The sequence below is a fragment of the Narcine bancroftii genome, chromosome 1, assembly GCF_036971445.1.
Source record: "Narcine bancroftii isolate sNarBan1 chromosome 1, sNarBan1.hap1, whole genome shotgun sequence".
In the NCBI taxonomy this organism is placed as follows: domain Eukaryota; kingdom Metazoa; phylum Chordata; class Chondrichthyes; order Torpediniformes; family Narcinidae; genus Narcine; species Narcine bancroftii.
Genome location: NC_091469.1, coordinates 281574854 through 281590242, shown reverse-complemented (window position 1 = coordinate 281590242; position 15389 = coordinate 281574854). Strand labels below are relative to the sequence as shown.

General features: G+C 45.6%; 1 protein-coding gene across 11 annotated transcripts in view; it reads right to left on the bottom strand.

Moving 5' to 3' along the window:
* The window catches only part of pgghg (protein-glucosylgalactosylhydroxylysine glucosidase), a 52605-nt gene that overhangs the window by 28412 nt on the left and 8804 nt on the right, over positions 1–15389 (bottom strand). For 6 of the 11 annotated variants that reach the window (XM_069901814.1, XM_069901868.1, XM_069901877.1 and 3 more), the window contains exons 2-3: positions 3006–3268; positions 797–1007 (exon numbers count right to left, since the gene is read on the bottom strand). In XM_069901814.1, coding sequence (XP_069757915.1) covers positions 797–1007; positions 3006–3268 — 474 coding nt within the window. Of the gene's footprint in view, positions 1–796; positions 1008–3005; positions 3269–6273; positions 6417–6713; positions 6764–10248; positions 10351–12547; positions 12980–13169; positions 13274–15389 lie in introns of those variants that run through there. The other 5 variants (XM_069901821.1, XM_069901837.1, XM_069901829.1 and 2 more) reach the window with 5 other exon arrangements.

The window sequence follows — 15389 nt, the reverse complement described above, 5'->3', positions numbered from 1 at the left end:
CGTATCCTGCACTTTACCGTCCATCATGTTGTACTGTCCAGTATCTTGTGACCTTGCAAAGCAGTTTATTATTCTCCATTAACTGCAGGGTCAGAGCCAGACCATATGTTAGAGGGGGGGCAGAAATCAACTATTGCAAAAAGAGTTAACAAAGGAAAGAATGTACCCTCACAAACCCAGGGGAAAAAGGAAGTTTTAACAATTTAGAAGCATGGACTGAACTGGATAAAGAAGTCGAGGATGCAAATATTTTAAGGGTACAGAAATTATAGACAGTGTAATAAATTCTGAGAAGTTGAAAAGAAAAATGGCAAAGACTTTGAAGATGATCTTCAAGGATAAAAGTATTTGGACTCCTCCTAGTTCAGATTCGATATAATCCTCAAATTTGCAGAAACAAGATACTGCATTTTTGTGTTTTTTTTAACTATAATCACAGCAGACTTTCATGTTTCACTCTCTTTATCAATTTTCTTTGTAATGTAGGTATATCCATGGAGAAACACTTATTCCAGAAGTTAAAGGGGCTGCAAGACAAAGTGTCCACATGATCTCGATGCCACTTCCTGAGTCCCTGAACACTTTGCGTTCTATTTTGATCCAAAAAAAGCAAGCTGTTACCTGTGTTTTATGTGTAATCTGCTCCAAGATCATGACTGCTAAGGAGTTGTAAATCATTGGAAGAAATGGCTCAGATCAAGTCTGCCTTGTGCTTGATATTTGAGCTTTTACTGCATGTGCAATGCTGCCCCCCTAATTCAAGATATTCCACAAAGAATCATTGTCTGACACTTACATTGCTCCAATAAAGTCTGGTCCTTTCACAAAGTTAATGTTCTGGCTGTGAGGAACAAACAATGAATTTATCTCCACTGTGAACTGGTCCTTGGAAATAGTCTTCCCTTCTAAAGTTATGGTGAGAACCATGAGATGGACCCGATTGCGATGGGCAAATATCTGCTGGGTCACCTTAAAATCTTTGGTCTCTATAGTAGTATAAAATGTTCCTGGAAAAAGGAAAGAATAAACCATTAAACATCAGAGAGAAAGGAATGTTGGAAACGAATCACCATTCCTAAAGTTCTCCTTTAATGAAGCCATGGCAGAAAAAACATTTAATCTCTTAAGAAGCACGTGTTGAACAAAAAAAAATCATGCTTTCTCTCCTGGATTACTCAAGCTAGCCTCCCAAGGCTATGAAAGAATTCACACATGATACAAGAGTGAATCTGATGACCGTGAATAAAGAAATGTGGAAAACAAAAGGGAAGTAGCATCATGAGGCCAATTCATCCAAACCATTTCAGTCATAGAATCATTGAATTGTTTAAATTTTTAAAAATTAGACATACACAACGGTAACAGGCCCTTTTGGCCCAATTACACCTAATTCACCTACATTTTGAACAGTGGGAGGAAAACAGAGCACCTGGAGGAAACCCACGCAGACACAGGAGAATGTACACGCTCCTTACAGACAGTCCTGATCGCTGGCGCTGTAACAGCGTTGCACTAACCGCCCCACTAACTGTGCTGCCCCAAAAAGAAAGGCAGTCAGTCACTGAATCATTGCCAGCTAAAGCACAGAAATTCCACAAATGCCAATCCCAAGCTCTTTCATTGTTAAATTTTAAATGTTATTCTATATTTTCCGATTACTTTTTAAAGTTACCAATTGATATTATTTATACCAATTTTTCAGGCAGTGAATGGGAGACCATCACTTCTCTTGAAACAGATTTTAGTCATAATCCCTTTGTGCCTTTTGCCCAACATTTTAAATTGATGCTCCTTGAACCAGACACTAATATGAATTTCATCCTTTCATTTACTTTGTCTAAACTAATCATGTATGTAACTAACAAATCTCCCCTCGCCTTCTTTATTCCAAGGTCAACCACACATCCTTTTTTTTAAAGAATGCTCCTTTCACAAGTTAAATGATCAGAATAGTTAACAAATTTACCAATGCTTTAAACAGCTCAAAATATCTGCCCTGTTTTTGCATGCTTTGTTTCTATTTATGAATCCCAGGATTCCATATTCTTTTCTAGCCATTAGAACCTTGTGCTTCTTCTTCAGGGAATATGTTGTGCCTTGTTATTTTTATCTGCACACACGTTCAATGCCACCTGCAAATTGGAGGAACACCACCCAATATTTTGTCTAGGCATTCTCCAACCAGATGCCCTTAACATCAACTTCTCCAGTTTCTATTGTTTCCCCTCCCCATCTCTCTCTTTCCCTATCCCTCTCTCCTTTCCTCTAGCTCCCCACTCCCTTCCCTCTAAATTGAGAGCTACACCCTCCCCTTTCACTTCTCAGGTTTTGCTCCTGCCCTCCCACCCATGTCCATCTATGACCTCTTGCCTGTTGGCATGTACACTTCTTCCTTCCTCTCCTCTCCTCCCCCCATCTATTTATTCCGGCGCCTGCCTGCTTTTGACTCATACTTTGATGAAGGGTTCAGGCCCAAACGTTGGTTATATCCCTTTGTTTCCTATAGATGCCTGCATGACCTGCTGAGTTTCTCCAGCACTTTTATGTATTGCATCTTCAGACTTTCCTGTTTAACTCTATATATAAAAAGTGGTCATTTTTATACAATCATATTCATCTGCATATACAAGACTTAGATTTTCAACTCATTGATGATGAATAAGTGACAGAATTTTATTTTGATAATTTTTAAATATCATAAATTTGCTGGTGCACTAATTAAAAATGTCACATTATGTGAGGTAAAACATTGTAGAGGGTGCGTCACTCTGGATCTAACCACTTTGCAATTGATCTGAATTTGGTTGTTCTTGCTTCACTGAGGGTGAAATTGGAAACTATTCAATTTTTCAGTGCACATTTTCCCCACCTTAATACAAAACAAAATCTGAAAAATGATACATCAACCCAACAATGAACATCCTATTCTGTCAAATGGAAAAGCATCATCTTCAACAAAATACTGAGAAATAGTATGCCGATTTTAAACCAGTTAAACTACATACCTGTCCTGGTGTTTAAGGTGAAAGTTTTCTTTGCAGTGCTATCATCAGTTATAATCAGTCTGACATTAACAGTAGATGGTACATCTGCCCGACAGCAGTCTTCTCTTTCACCATTATATACCCCATTAATGTGCATTACGTTGGCATATATTCTCGTGCCAATGTATCCATTGCCAACTGTTGCCATGAAACGAAGGTCAGAGGGCAAGGTGTCGCTAGAAAACACTGCTGGGTCATCTTCATATTCAGACATATTGTGTTCTCTACCAAAGAGGGAAAACAAAATGATGACATCACCAAATTTGATGTATTGCAGTTTGCTATTTTATCCTGGAAATTATTTATTAACTAATTACTATGTCTTTGCTATCAGAAGTATTCTGACAAGAATTCTTTTTCCCCCCATTGTAATGTTCTGATTTGCAGATTTTATATACTTCAAAAGGAGCTTCATTGGTGCTGCCATATTTCCCCTTTCAGAATCTTAATTAACAAAGACACAGAAGTCAAAATATCTGGAAGAAGCAGACACAATGAATATGCAATAGATACAGGTGCAGAGACTAAAGATTGTTCTGTGAAGAGGAAGGGCAATTGAAAAATAAACCTTCATAATAGACTTAACAATTTTAATATATTTCTGCCCCACTCCTTTGAAATCAACTCAGTTGCTATGTCGATGGTAATACACCTAATGACAACAGCAGTTTACTTCTGCCACTCAACATGCAGGTTTAGGAACAGATCGAAGCTATTGACCAGAAACATTCATTGTTCCGAAAGCTTTATCTGCTTGCATCACCAAGTTATAATGTTGCCATTGCTTGTGCTTATATTGTCTTCAGATAATGAAGGAACGCTCTTCTCAATTTAGTGACTCAAGCTATTAACTGCAAACTAAGTTTCTGAAAGTCAGTATTAATATCAAATAAAAAAACTGGCACAACACTTAACAGAAACTCTGGACAACTGCCTCCAGTATACATTAGCTGGAATTGTATGGGAAATAAATCTACATCTTAAGCTAAATGCAGTTTGAAAATGTCCCGTATGTACCTATTAGATGGGTACGTGGAACTGAATAAAGGAGGGTTATGCAGTAGGGAAATTCTAGGCAGTTGCTAGAGTAAGTTTTTAGGGTGGAACAATGTGATGGGCCAAAGGCCCTGCACTGTGCTGAAGATTTCTGTTCTATCTTTATGTTCCGATGATACTCTAAATTAGAAGTCTTCTGCACGCTGAAAAATCACAGTGATGGTGAGGAGCCACATTGGATAATCCCCATAAATGAATGGTAGGATTATCATATGTAATTGACCCAGGCTTGTTTGAGCAGATAAAGGCAGCACATCAAATATGTTTGTTAAAATGATTTTGGTGCACAGGCAATATTAACCTGATGTTCGTTGGTTTATGGCCAAGGTAGGTGCTGGACCAGCAAATGGTGGCATGCAATGCTCAAAGTTTACCAAAACCTCTTACAAACCAGGTGCTTTATTGGATGCTGCATTATTTTCTCCAGCACTTTTGTGTATTGCAAGTGCATTATTCTTGCAGATTCTTGAACCTCAGGAAACTGGGAGATAACTAATAGTCCCATTATGAAGGAGTGAGTAGGATCAGTCATTTTCTTATGTTGGTTGCACTAGATTTATTAGTGCAAAGGAGGAAGGGAAGAAAAATGTTCAGATTATGGCGAATACCTTCATGCTGAAAATTCTTCACTCCCAAAAGTATGTAAAGATAGGCAATTATTCTACCTCAGCACAACCATACACTAAATTCAATTCAAACTCCATTTCATATGATTTTTTTTCTAGCTGCCATGAAAATTCTGATATTATCAGGAATATGGTTGCATCATGGGAGAGGCAGGGGTTGCTCGTAATACCTGCTACTTTGAGCAAAGCGACTTCAGTTAAATTTCGTACTGAACAGCACATGAAAGACATTTGCAAGGAACATTGTTTACTGACTTATTATGGACAGTGCTTTTGTCATCGGTAAGAAAATACAGTATTTGCCAAAACTGTCAACAAGGCAACAAAAACTCCTTTGTAAACATGGCCAATTCAGTGAGTACAGCTATATATTTGTGAAATAGAAAATGATAATATCCTGGAACTGATCAATAGTCATTCAAAGCAATTGATCTGAAACATACAGGTTCATGCATCACTACTCAATTTTAAAAAGAATAGTTATATTAATTGTCATGTGTACATCCCACCATTAGCGGAAAAAAGTTATATATTCAAAAGAAGTTTTAATTAATCATTTATTGCAAGTGTGTTTCAGTGCAATTAAAGCCGGAATACACTGGAACACATTATATATTCAACAACTACTTCAATTTGTCAACCATCTCAAACAGACATTCAACAATTGTTGTCACTTCAGTGGGAACCTTGCCCCTTTAGATTTCTTTGATTCGAGGGACTAATTTTGTTAGTTTCAACTTTAAATCACCATGTTTTGTAATTTCCAGTTGGTTCCTCTCAGCTTGCAGCAAATCATTAACAGCACTGAAGCCACATTCTACTAAATAAGACGATGAAAAATATATCAATAGTTCCCTTGCTAAAGAAGTCGAGTTTGGGTATTTCTTTTCAATCTCTTTAGACAGCCACACCATGTTTGCTTTCACTTTGAACAGAGATTTCACAGATTTATCATGTTGCAACTCAGATAATTCCTCTTGGTATTGCACTGGAACTTCAGATAAGTCCACCAGCAATGGCTGAGTTAACCAAGAGGGAAAATCCATTGCCTTTAAATCACAAAATCTATCACTGAAGTCAGTAACCAACATTTTCAAATGGTCAACAATGACGTTTGTAACAGCATTGGTTACCTCACACTTATTCAACCAATAGAATTGACTGAAATTTCTTGCAGAAATATTCCTTTGGCATAATTCCAGAAGTGACATGAATCCAAATATCTTTGTTTTTGCATCAACGAGTGTAATATTTGCTACTTGAAGTTGCTTGCTCAATGTACTTAGTTTCTCAAAAATGTCATTCAAGTAACTCACATAAGCTTTGCCATCTGGTGTTAGCAAGAGCTTCATTTCAGGTTTGTCCTTCAAAAACTTGCTGAGATCAAACAGTTCCATAAACCTTTTGAAGCAGTTTCCCTTTGACAACCATCTCTCACATGTTCAGCATTTTTATTGGCACAAAACTGCTTAAACAGATGTTCACATTTGGCATTGATACACTTGATCACAGAATGCAGTATCTTGTGTAGAACAGGGGAAACTTACTTGGCAACAAAGTTTTCTCAGTGGACAACACAATGGCATTACTCGGATATCTTTGACATCCTTTTGCAGAACTGTTTTGAGAATCAATGATATTGTGGATTTAATCACTTCCTCCTCAATCGTATGATTCTTCCCATGTTTTACTATCAGCAAAGAAATTTCATAGCTAACTTCAAGGGTACGATTCAGGGCTGTAGTTTGCACAACAAATAATAACATGATTTTTGATCTATTTTCAAACTTTTCTTTCAGTGATTTAAAATATTCTAATTTTGAATTGACATGGTTAGGATGTTTTATCCTGAAATGAGCTTCAAGACGGCCTGCTTTCATTGATTAATTTGTCAAAGTCTGTTAGCATAATAGGCAAAAAAATGCACGTTCATCGTGTACAGCAGGTATAAACCCAAACTTCGAGAACACATTGAATATTGACGAACCTTTTGCTTGCTTGGTCTGCTCATTTTGAATATACAACAGCACGAGATCACTGAAACAGATTAATCCATATTTCATTATGTCTTAGAATTGAAAAATTTAATAAAAGTTATGATCAAATCAAAGTAAGAAAACTGACCCTAAAAAAGCATGAAAAAACCACTAGCGTGGTTTCTGCGCTAGCCTCGTACTTTACTTTCTGTGGTTCCATTTTTTACGATTTTGACATCCTCTGAGGTGGACCCCCCCCCCCACTCCATCAATACGCTAGTGCACAAAGATACATAGAGATACAGGTCTCTCACTACTGAACTGAAAATGTACAGGGGTATGGACAGAGACATGATTGTTGAGATCATTTGGAATCATCGCCAATGAGGTAATTTGGAATGTGTGGTGATACAACCACTACTACAGCCGCAGGGGGCAACCACTGCGCCTTCTGGAAGGCAACCTGGGAGGCTGTCTCCACCATGACGGCTGTCAATCACCGGCCTATATAAAGACTCGTGCAGGCCCCTTCCTAAATCAATCGGACGTGGAACCAGAGGCTGTACAGACCTGGTGTTCACATTGGTGTTCAACTTTAAGCTGATTCAATCCTGTAATACAGTCTTCTCGAATTTTGTGTTTGTTTGCTGCACCACAATTTAAACATCTTAAAATTTTGAGGACCATGAAGAGATTCCTCCTCCTTGAGAGGCTGGACATAGACCCTCAGCACCCAGACACTCCAGCATACTTTGAGATCTGGAAGCATGTGATCAAGGCTTGATGAAGGGCTCAAGCCTGAAATGTTGGTGATGTATCTTTACCTTTGCTACATAAAGGCACTGTTTGACCTGCTGAGATTCTCCAGCATTTGTGTGCTTTTTCACTTAACCACAGTGCCAACAGAATTCTGTGTTCTACCTGCAAGGAAAACCACATCTTTTACCAATAAAAGATTAATTTAAGACTCTATCTATCAATGCCAAAGGCGAATGACACCTGGGTGATGAACCTTTGAGTTTCTCTGGATGCTGCATGACCTGCTGAGTTTCTCCAGCAATTTGTGCACTGACCCGTTCCTTCACATTGTCAGTGGATCCAATGCACTCTTCAGAAAGTGAGGGAGCAAATACACCAACGAAATTTAACCTTCTTTGGGTTCTAATTCAGAACAAAATAATCTGATTTTGGTTCAACATCAGAACAGCTTCTTCCTATCATTGTGAAGCAGAATTCACAAAGTGTTGGAGCTGGATTTAGACCATCGTGAGACTGATTAGTTTTCTCTTACTGTGTTGTTCCAGTAAGGCCCGAGGTCCTGTTGCTGCCGCCACCGGAGGCCCGAGGACCCGCTGCCGCCCGGGGGGCCCGAGGTCCTGTTGCTGCCACCGCCGGAGGCCCGAGGACCCGCTGCCGCCCGAGGGGGCCCGAGGTCCTGCCTGAGTCTGCCTGAGGTAACGGCCGCATCGCGGGGAGAGACAGCCAGCCGAGACCGGCCTGCCCGCACCGATGCCCGAGCACCGAACACAGGCCGCCGTCACCAGGCAAACCCTGGCAGCCCGCACAGCCCGACCGTTGGCAGCCAAGCCCCAGGCCGGGAGCAGTCAATGAGAACTGTTTAGTGTATTTCAGAGTTTAATACACACCTCAAAAACCAATAGTCTAAACACTAACAACTGTGAACTCCATTGCAGAGTTCTCTCCAGTCTTAAAAAAATTTTTTCTACTAGAACTTTTCTTTCTGATCCTCAACCAATGCTGCATCCCCTTTACTCGGCCGCGGCAGGAGTAAACGCATGCAAGCCGATTCCAGGGCGCACCGCTCCATAACTGTGGACAACGGTCGTAGATCTCCAGAAATGGTTCAACCTAAAATGGGGAGGCAGGCCTCTTCAGCCCAGTTAAGCAACCTGCATAGGAGAAGGTCACTCTGATATAAAACCTACGACCCAAGGACCTTGCTGCCACGTCCCAGCTTGCTTGGCCACGGCACACGAACCATGGGTGTAAAGGGTGGGGCCAGTACTAAGCACACTGCACTCCACCTAAAAGCTCCTTTGCACAGGCCTGAGGACAGGTCCACATCCTCCCCCTCAAAAGATGCACACAAACTCAAGCTAGCATGCTGGAATATCAGAACCATGCTAGACAAGGCTGACAGCCATCGACCTGAACGTCGGTCTGCCCTCATCGCACATGAACTCCTCAGACTCAACATCGACATAGCCGCTCTCAGCGAAGTCCGCCTTGCAGATGTAGGCAGCCTCCAAGAACACGCCGTGGGCTACACACTCTACTGGTCTGGCAAGCCTCAGACTGAACGACACCTATCTGGTGTTGGCTTCATGGTCAAGAATCCATTGCCTCCAAACTCGAAAACCTCCCGACAGGCCACTCTGACCGGATCACGTCCATGCGACTCCCCCTTCAAAACAAGTGACGCATCACCCTCATCAGTGTCTATGCTCCAACCCTCCAGGCGGAACCAGCAGAAAAGGACAAGTTCTACACTGATCTGCGCAACCTCATCCAACGCACCCCTACAGCCGACAAGGTTGTCATCCTTGGCGACTTTAACGCTCGCGTCGGCAAAGACTCAGAAACCTGGCAGGAATCCTTGGCAAGCATGGTGTCGGCAAGTGCAATGACAACGGGCGCCTCCTGTTGGAACTCTGCGCAGAACAATGGCTTGTCATTACTAACACCCTTTTCCAGCAGACAGACAGCCTGAAGACTACCTGGATGCATCCCCGATCCAAACACTGATACCTCCTGGACTAGGTTCTGGTGCGAGGAAGAGATAAATGAGATGTGCTCCACACCAGAGTCATGCCCAGCGCGGAATGCCACACTGACCACCGGCTTGTTCGCTGAAAGCTCAACCTTCACTTCAAGCCAAAGTTCAAGAACAGTGGAGGCTCCAGAAAGAGGCTCAATGTTAGAAACTTGCAGTCAGACGTAGTGAGAGGAAACCTCCAGGCATATCTCCAAGCAAAGCCCGAGGATGCAAACTGCCTCACGGACACGTCTCCTGAAACCCTCTGGGATCAGCTGAAAATGGCCATACTGCAATCCACTGGTTTCTCCTCCAGGAAAAACAAGGACTGGTTTGACGAAAACAACCAGGAAATCCAGGAGCTGCTGGCAAAGAAGCGATCTGGCCACCAGGCTCACCTTGCAGAGCGTTCCTGGCCAGAGAAAAAAATGAGGCTTCCGTCTTGCATGCAGCCATCTTCAGCGCAAACTCCGGGAGATCCAAAATGAGTGGTGGACTAGCCTTGCCAAACAAACCCAGCTTAGTGCCGACACTGACGACTTCAGTGGTTTTTATGAGACACTAAAGGCGGTGTACGGCCCCTCACCCCAAGTCCAAAGCCCTCTGCACAGCTCAGATGGTGAAGTCCTCCTCAGCGACAAGATCTCCATCCTCAATCGATGGTCAGAACACTTCCAATCCCTTTTCAGTGCCAACCACTCAGTCCAAGAATCCACCCTGCTACAGCTCCCTCAACAACCCTTGAATCTAGAGCTGGATGAGGTCTTTACCCGGGAAGAGACTGAAAAGTGGCAAAGCAGCAGGTATGGATGAAATCCCCCCAAGAGGTCTAGAAGGCTGGCAGCAAAGCTCTGCATACCACACTGCATGAGTTTTTCATGCTCTGCTGGGACCAAGGAAAGCTGCCTCAGGACCTTTGTGATGCCATCATCATCACCCTGTACAAAAACAAAGGCGAGAATCAGACTGCTCAAACTACAGGGGAATCACGCTGCTCTCCATTGCAGGCAAAATCTTCGCGAGGATTCTCCTTAATAGACTAATACCTAGTGTCACCGAAAATGCCCTCCCAGAATCACAGTGTGGCTTTCGCGCAAACAGAGGAACTACTGACATGGTCTTTGCCCTCAGACAGCTCCAAGAAAAGTGCAGAGAACAAAACAAAGGACTCTACATCACCTTTGGCAAATACTAGAGCGCCTCGGATGCCCCCCCAAGTTCCTCAACATGGTTATCCAACTGCACGAAAACCAACAAGGTCGGGTCAGATACAGCAATGAGCTCTCTGAACCCTTCTCCATTAACAATGGCGTGAAGCAAGGCTGTGTTCTCGCACCAACCCTCTTTTCAATCTTCTTCAGCATGATGCTGAACCAAGCCATGAAAGACCTCAACAATGAAGACGCTGTTTACATCCGGTACCGCACGGATGGCAGTCTCTTCAATCTGAGGCGCCTGCAAGCTCACACCAAGACACAAGAGCAACTTGTCCGTGAACTACTCTTTGGAGATGATGCCGCTTTAGTTGCCCATTCAGAGCCAGCTCTCCAGCGCATGACGTCCTGTTTTGCGGAAACTGCCAAAATGTTTGGCCTGGAAGTCAGCCTGAAGAAAACTGAGGTCCTCCATCAGCCAGCTCCCCACCATGACTACCAGCCCCCCCACATCTGCATCGGGCACACAGATCTCAAAACGGTCAACCAGTTTACCTACCTCGGCTGCACCATTTCATCTGATGTAAGAATCGACAATGAGATAGACAACAGACTCGCCAAAGCAAATGGCACCTTTGGAAGACTACACAAAAGAGTCTGGAAAAACAACCACCGGAAGAAACACACAAAGATCAGCGTGTACAGAGCCATTGTCATACCCACGCTCCTGTTCAGCTCCGAATCATGGGTCCTCTTCCGGCATCACCTACGGCTCCTAGAACGCTTCCATCAGCGCTGTCTCCGCTCCATCCTCAACATTCATTGGAATGACTTCATCACCAACATCGAAGTACTCGAGCTGGCAGAGTCCGTAAGCATCGAATCCACGCTGCTGAAGACCCAACTGCACTGGGTGGGTCACGTCTCCAGAATGGAGGACCATCGCCTTCCCAAAATCGTGTTATAAGGCGAGCTCTCCACTGGCCACCGAGACAGAGGTGCACCAAAGAGGTACAAGGACTGCTTAAAGAAATCTCTTGGTGTCTGTAACATTGACCACCGCCAGTGGGCTGATATAGCCTCCAACCGTGCATCTTGGCGCCTCACAGTTCAGCGGGCTGCAACCTCCTTTGAAGAAGACCGCAGAGCCCACCTCATTGACAAAAGACAAAGGAGGAAAAACCCAACACCCAACCCCAACCAACTAATTTTCCCTTGCAACCGCTGCAACCGTGCCTGCCTGTCCCGCGTCGGACTTGTCAGACACCAACGAGCCTGCAGCAGTCATGGACATACCCCTCCATAAATCTTCGTCCGCGAAGCCAAGCCAAAGAAAAAGTATAAAAGAAGAGAATCCTGCAGCAGTTTTGGACACTTGGTGTGCACACTTGGTTGGGGAGTTAGTGGTGTGAGGTTACCATCTGCTGGAATAGGACTGCATGCCTCGAAAGTGATGATCAACCTGTGCCACAGTGCCAGTGTGGAATAACGATCTGTTAGTCAGTGAAATGGACATGGAGGACCCGCCTTTGAGAAATGTCCAAGCCATTGAACCAACTGCACTAAAGGAAGCAGCTGCACTGACAAATGAAGAGCACAGAAGGAACATAGGGTCACTTCAAATCACATTCAACGTGATTTTTTTTGGTGCCATAGCCCCTCAGTTACCTGATACTATAAACAGGAAACTGAGGGGGTATGGCCACGGTCTAACTGGCCATTAACTTTGGGCCCCTCAACCCTTCCCTCTATAACTAGGTAGTGGCCTATTGACTTTGTGAATATAACACGGTAGACTACGAAAATTGCTCCTAGTTCTGACAAGTGTTTCAAAACGGCCAAATGATGAACGAGATTCCTACTCTCTCCTCCTATCGCGAGGAGAAATAGCCAAGGGAGCCCCCTTGTTTCATACCTCCTGTAATCTGCCCTTCATGATGCTCTGGGAAGCGCATTCACTACAATCTGTTAAAAGAAATTGTTACATGTGGGTCGCAAATGCATCTTTCTTCGTTAAAGCTCCTGATGAACACTTGGAGATGTGTCGAGTTCAGCTCTGAGGGAGGAACAGGCCTTCTCCGCTCTGCTGGGGCGGATCCTCGGTCGCCCACTTGGCCCTTTTGCCCGCAGACCCGACTGACCGAGCCGGGCCCATGACCCGCCGAGGGAAGCTGAATCTTCATGCACTTAATGGGCCGGTCGACGCGACCCGTCCAGCCTCCCCCCTTCCTGCCAACTTTGGTGAAAGAAACTTGATCGTTCCTCCTCCCTCTGGAAACGGCGAACTTCAGACTCCATCTGGGCAGCTCCCGCCGCCGGGTTTTGTCACCCGCTGGCAGTTCAGGGAAGCCCGGCTGCGGGGCTCGCTCGGATCAGGATGAACACGCCGGCCCCGGGGATCGCCCACGGCTGGGAGAAGGCAGCAAACTTTCCTTCATCTAGGCGCCGCTGGATCAGAAACATGACCGGATAGAGGGGCTCCCGGCACAAATTGGAGCGTTTAACTTTGGAAAAAAAAATTCAAAACCTATATTTACCAGCACAAACACTGAGCGGCGGGGGGTTGCGTCTTCTCAGTACTGAGGATCCGTCCCAACCGTCGCCCCTCTGCCAGCCACCCCGGGAAATGGATCTGACAACTGTTGTGGATAGATCAGCACTTCCAGGTCCAGAGCTGGAGATTCAGCCAAAATGCTCTGTTACGAACCCAGAGGACCCCAAAACCCAGCAGCAATAGATATTCACCAAGACAAACGGTTACTTAAACAAAAGTTGCTTTTAATTATCTTTAAACATGAAAATAGAATCAAACTTTAACTTATCTCTATTAACTTACTTAGCCCCCTTCTAATTCTAAGCACACGAGTGTGTAAGTTCAGAAAAGTTCTTTGGTTCACAGTCCAATCTCACTTCTCATTCCTCCAAGTTCACTGGTTGCAGGCAATTCTTATTGCCTGTTGAACAGTCTTTGCCTTGTGTGTATCTGATTCTGGCTAACAGCGCACCACAATTTAATCGACAAAATTTTGCCACAGCGGCTATGGAAAAACTCCTGTGCGCAGGGAGCCTCGAGGTCGACCCACGCTACCCGGAAGCCCAAACACACTTCGAGATCTGGCAGCACACGGTGAGGCAATCATCGAGGCACATGAGGGCGACATCCTGGATTCCGATCAGGTTGGTCCTACTCCGGTCAAAGCTGGGTCCCCGCGCCTTCCAGGTAACCAAAGGCTGCTCCACGTACAAGAGCGCAATGGATACTCTCGAGAACTTGTACAAGCCCCCCCATGAATGTGGTCTGTGCAAGGTACCTCCTCAACACCCGAGCCCAGCAACGCGGGGAGATGGCTGAGTCTTACTTGCGACACGTGCGAGAGTTAGCCCGACCGTGTCTGGCGGAACCCGGGGTAGGTGTAGAGGAGGTCGAGAGGCTGATCTGGGACGCCTTTGTCAGAGGGCTATGCCTGAGGGCCATCCGGCAGAAGCTCCTGGAAGACAACATCTATGCCCTAACCAGGACTGTAAAAGTGGTCCAAACCCTGGAAGCAGCAGCCCTGCACGTTGAAGCCTTCGATTCCAGGTTCCCAAAGGCTCCCTCATAGCCCTCTCACACTGCAGCTGCAGCCCAAGGCCAAGCTGGGGAGGAGAACGTCACAGCGGCAGGCGCCCGCCGCCCCTGTAAGTGCTGTGGGTCCTGGTGTAGGTCAGATCGACGATCGCGCCAAAACTGCCCAGCTAGGAACCAGTATTGTTCCCGATGCGGCAAGAAAGGCCATTTTGCAAAAGTGTTCCTCTCTAAACCTGCCAGCAGCTCAGCGGCCCTCTATGACCTCCCCACCTCCCGAGCGGACCCCCCCCCCCCCCCACGTGCATGTGCCGGGCGGCACCATTGTCCCCGCGACGACTTCCCCCTTCCCTGACTTCGACCATTTCAACATCCGGCCCCGCCAGCGACTGTCACAGCGTGTGCCCCAAGCATCTGCATCAGCCCCCGCCCTCACCGCTGAGAACTACAGCGACGTCACTTCTGGCTCATTGCACGATGTCACTTCCAGCTGACGTAAAGACATCACTGCCACCGGCCGTGATGACGTCACTTCCCCCGGCGCAGCGGACACGGCTGGGGAAGGAGTCCAGCCACGCAGCGGCCTCCCACGTGCCACCGCCATCTTGGGCCAGGCACCGCCCGAAACGGAGGGCCCCCAACGATGTTGAGAACAACGTGGTCAACACTAGCGATGACCAGGCTGCCCTACCGATGCTCCCCACAACTCCGGGTGCCATCAGCTGCCGCACGCCACACCCAGCAACCGACGGCAATGTGGTCAACACAGGCGATGACAAGGCCGCCTTATCGACCCTCCCCATCCCTCTGGATATCGACGACTCCAACTCTGAGACGGTCCTGGCTGCCACCACGCTAATCAGGGACATCCTCCACGATCTCAGGCACTCGATGGTGGACGTGCGAGTCAATGGGTAGGTAACAAAGTGCCTGTTGGACAGTGGCAGCACCAAGAGCTTCATTCACCCGAGCGTGGCCCACTCACTGAGATTAAAAGTCCACCCCACCACCTGCTCAATCGCTCTCGCCGCCAAGAATAAGACCGTTGGTTCCCTCGGGCACTGTTCGGTCAAAATAACAGTGAGAAAGGAGAGTTACACAGGATTCAGGCTCCTGGTCATGCTCAAACTCTGCGCGCCACTCCTCCTGGGCCTGGATTTCCAGTGCCACCTGAAGAGTGTCACCCTTGCCT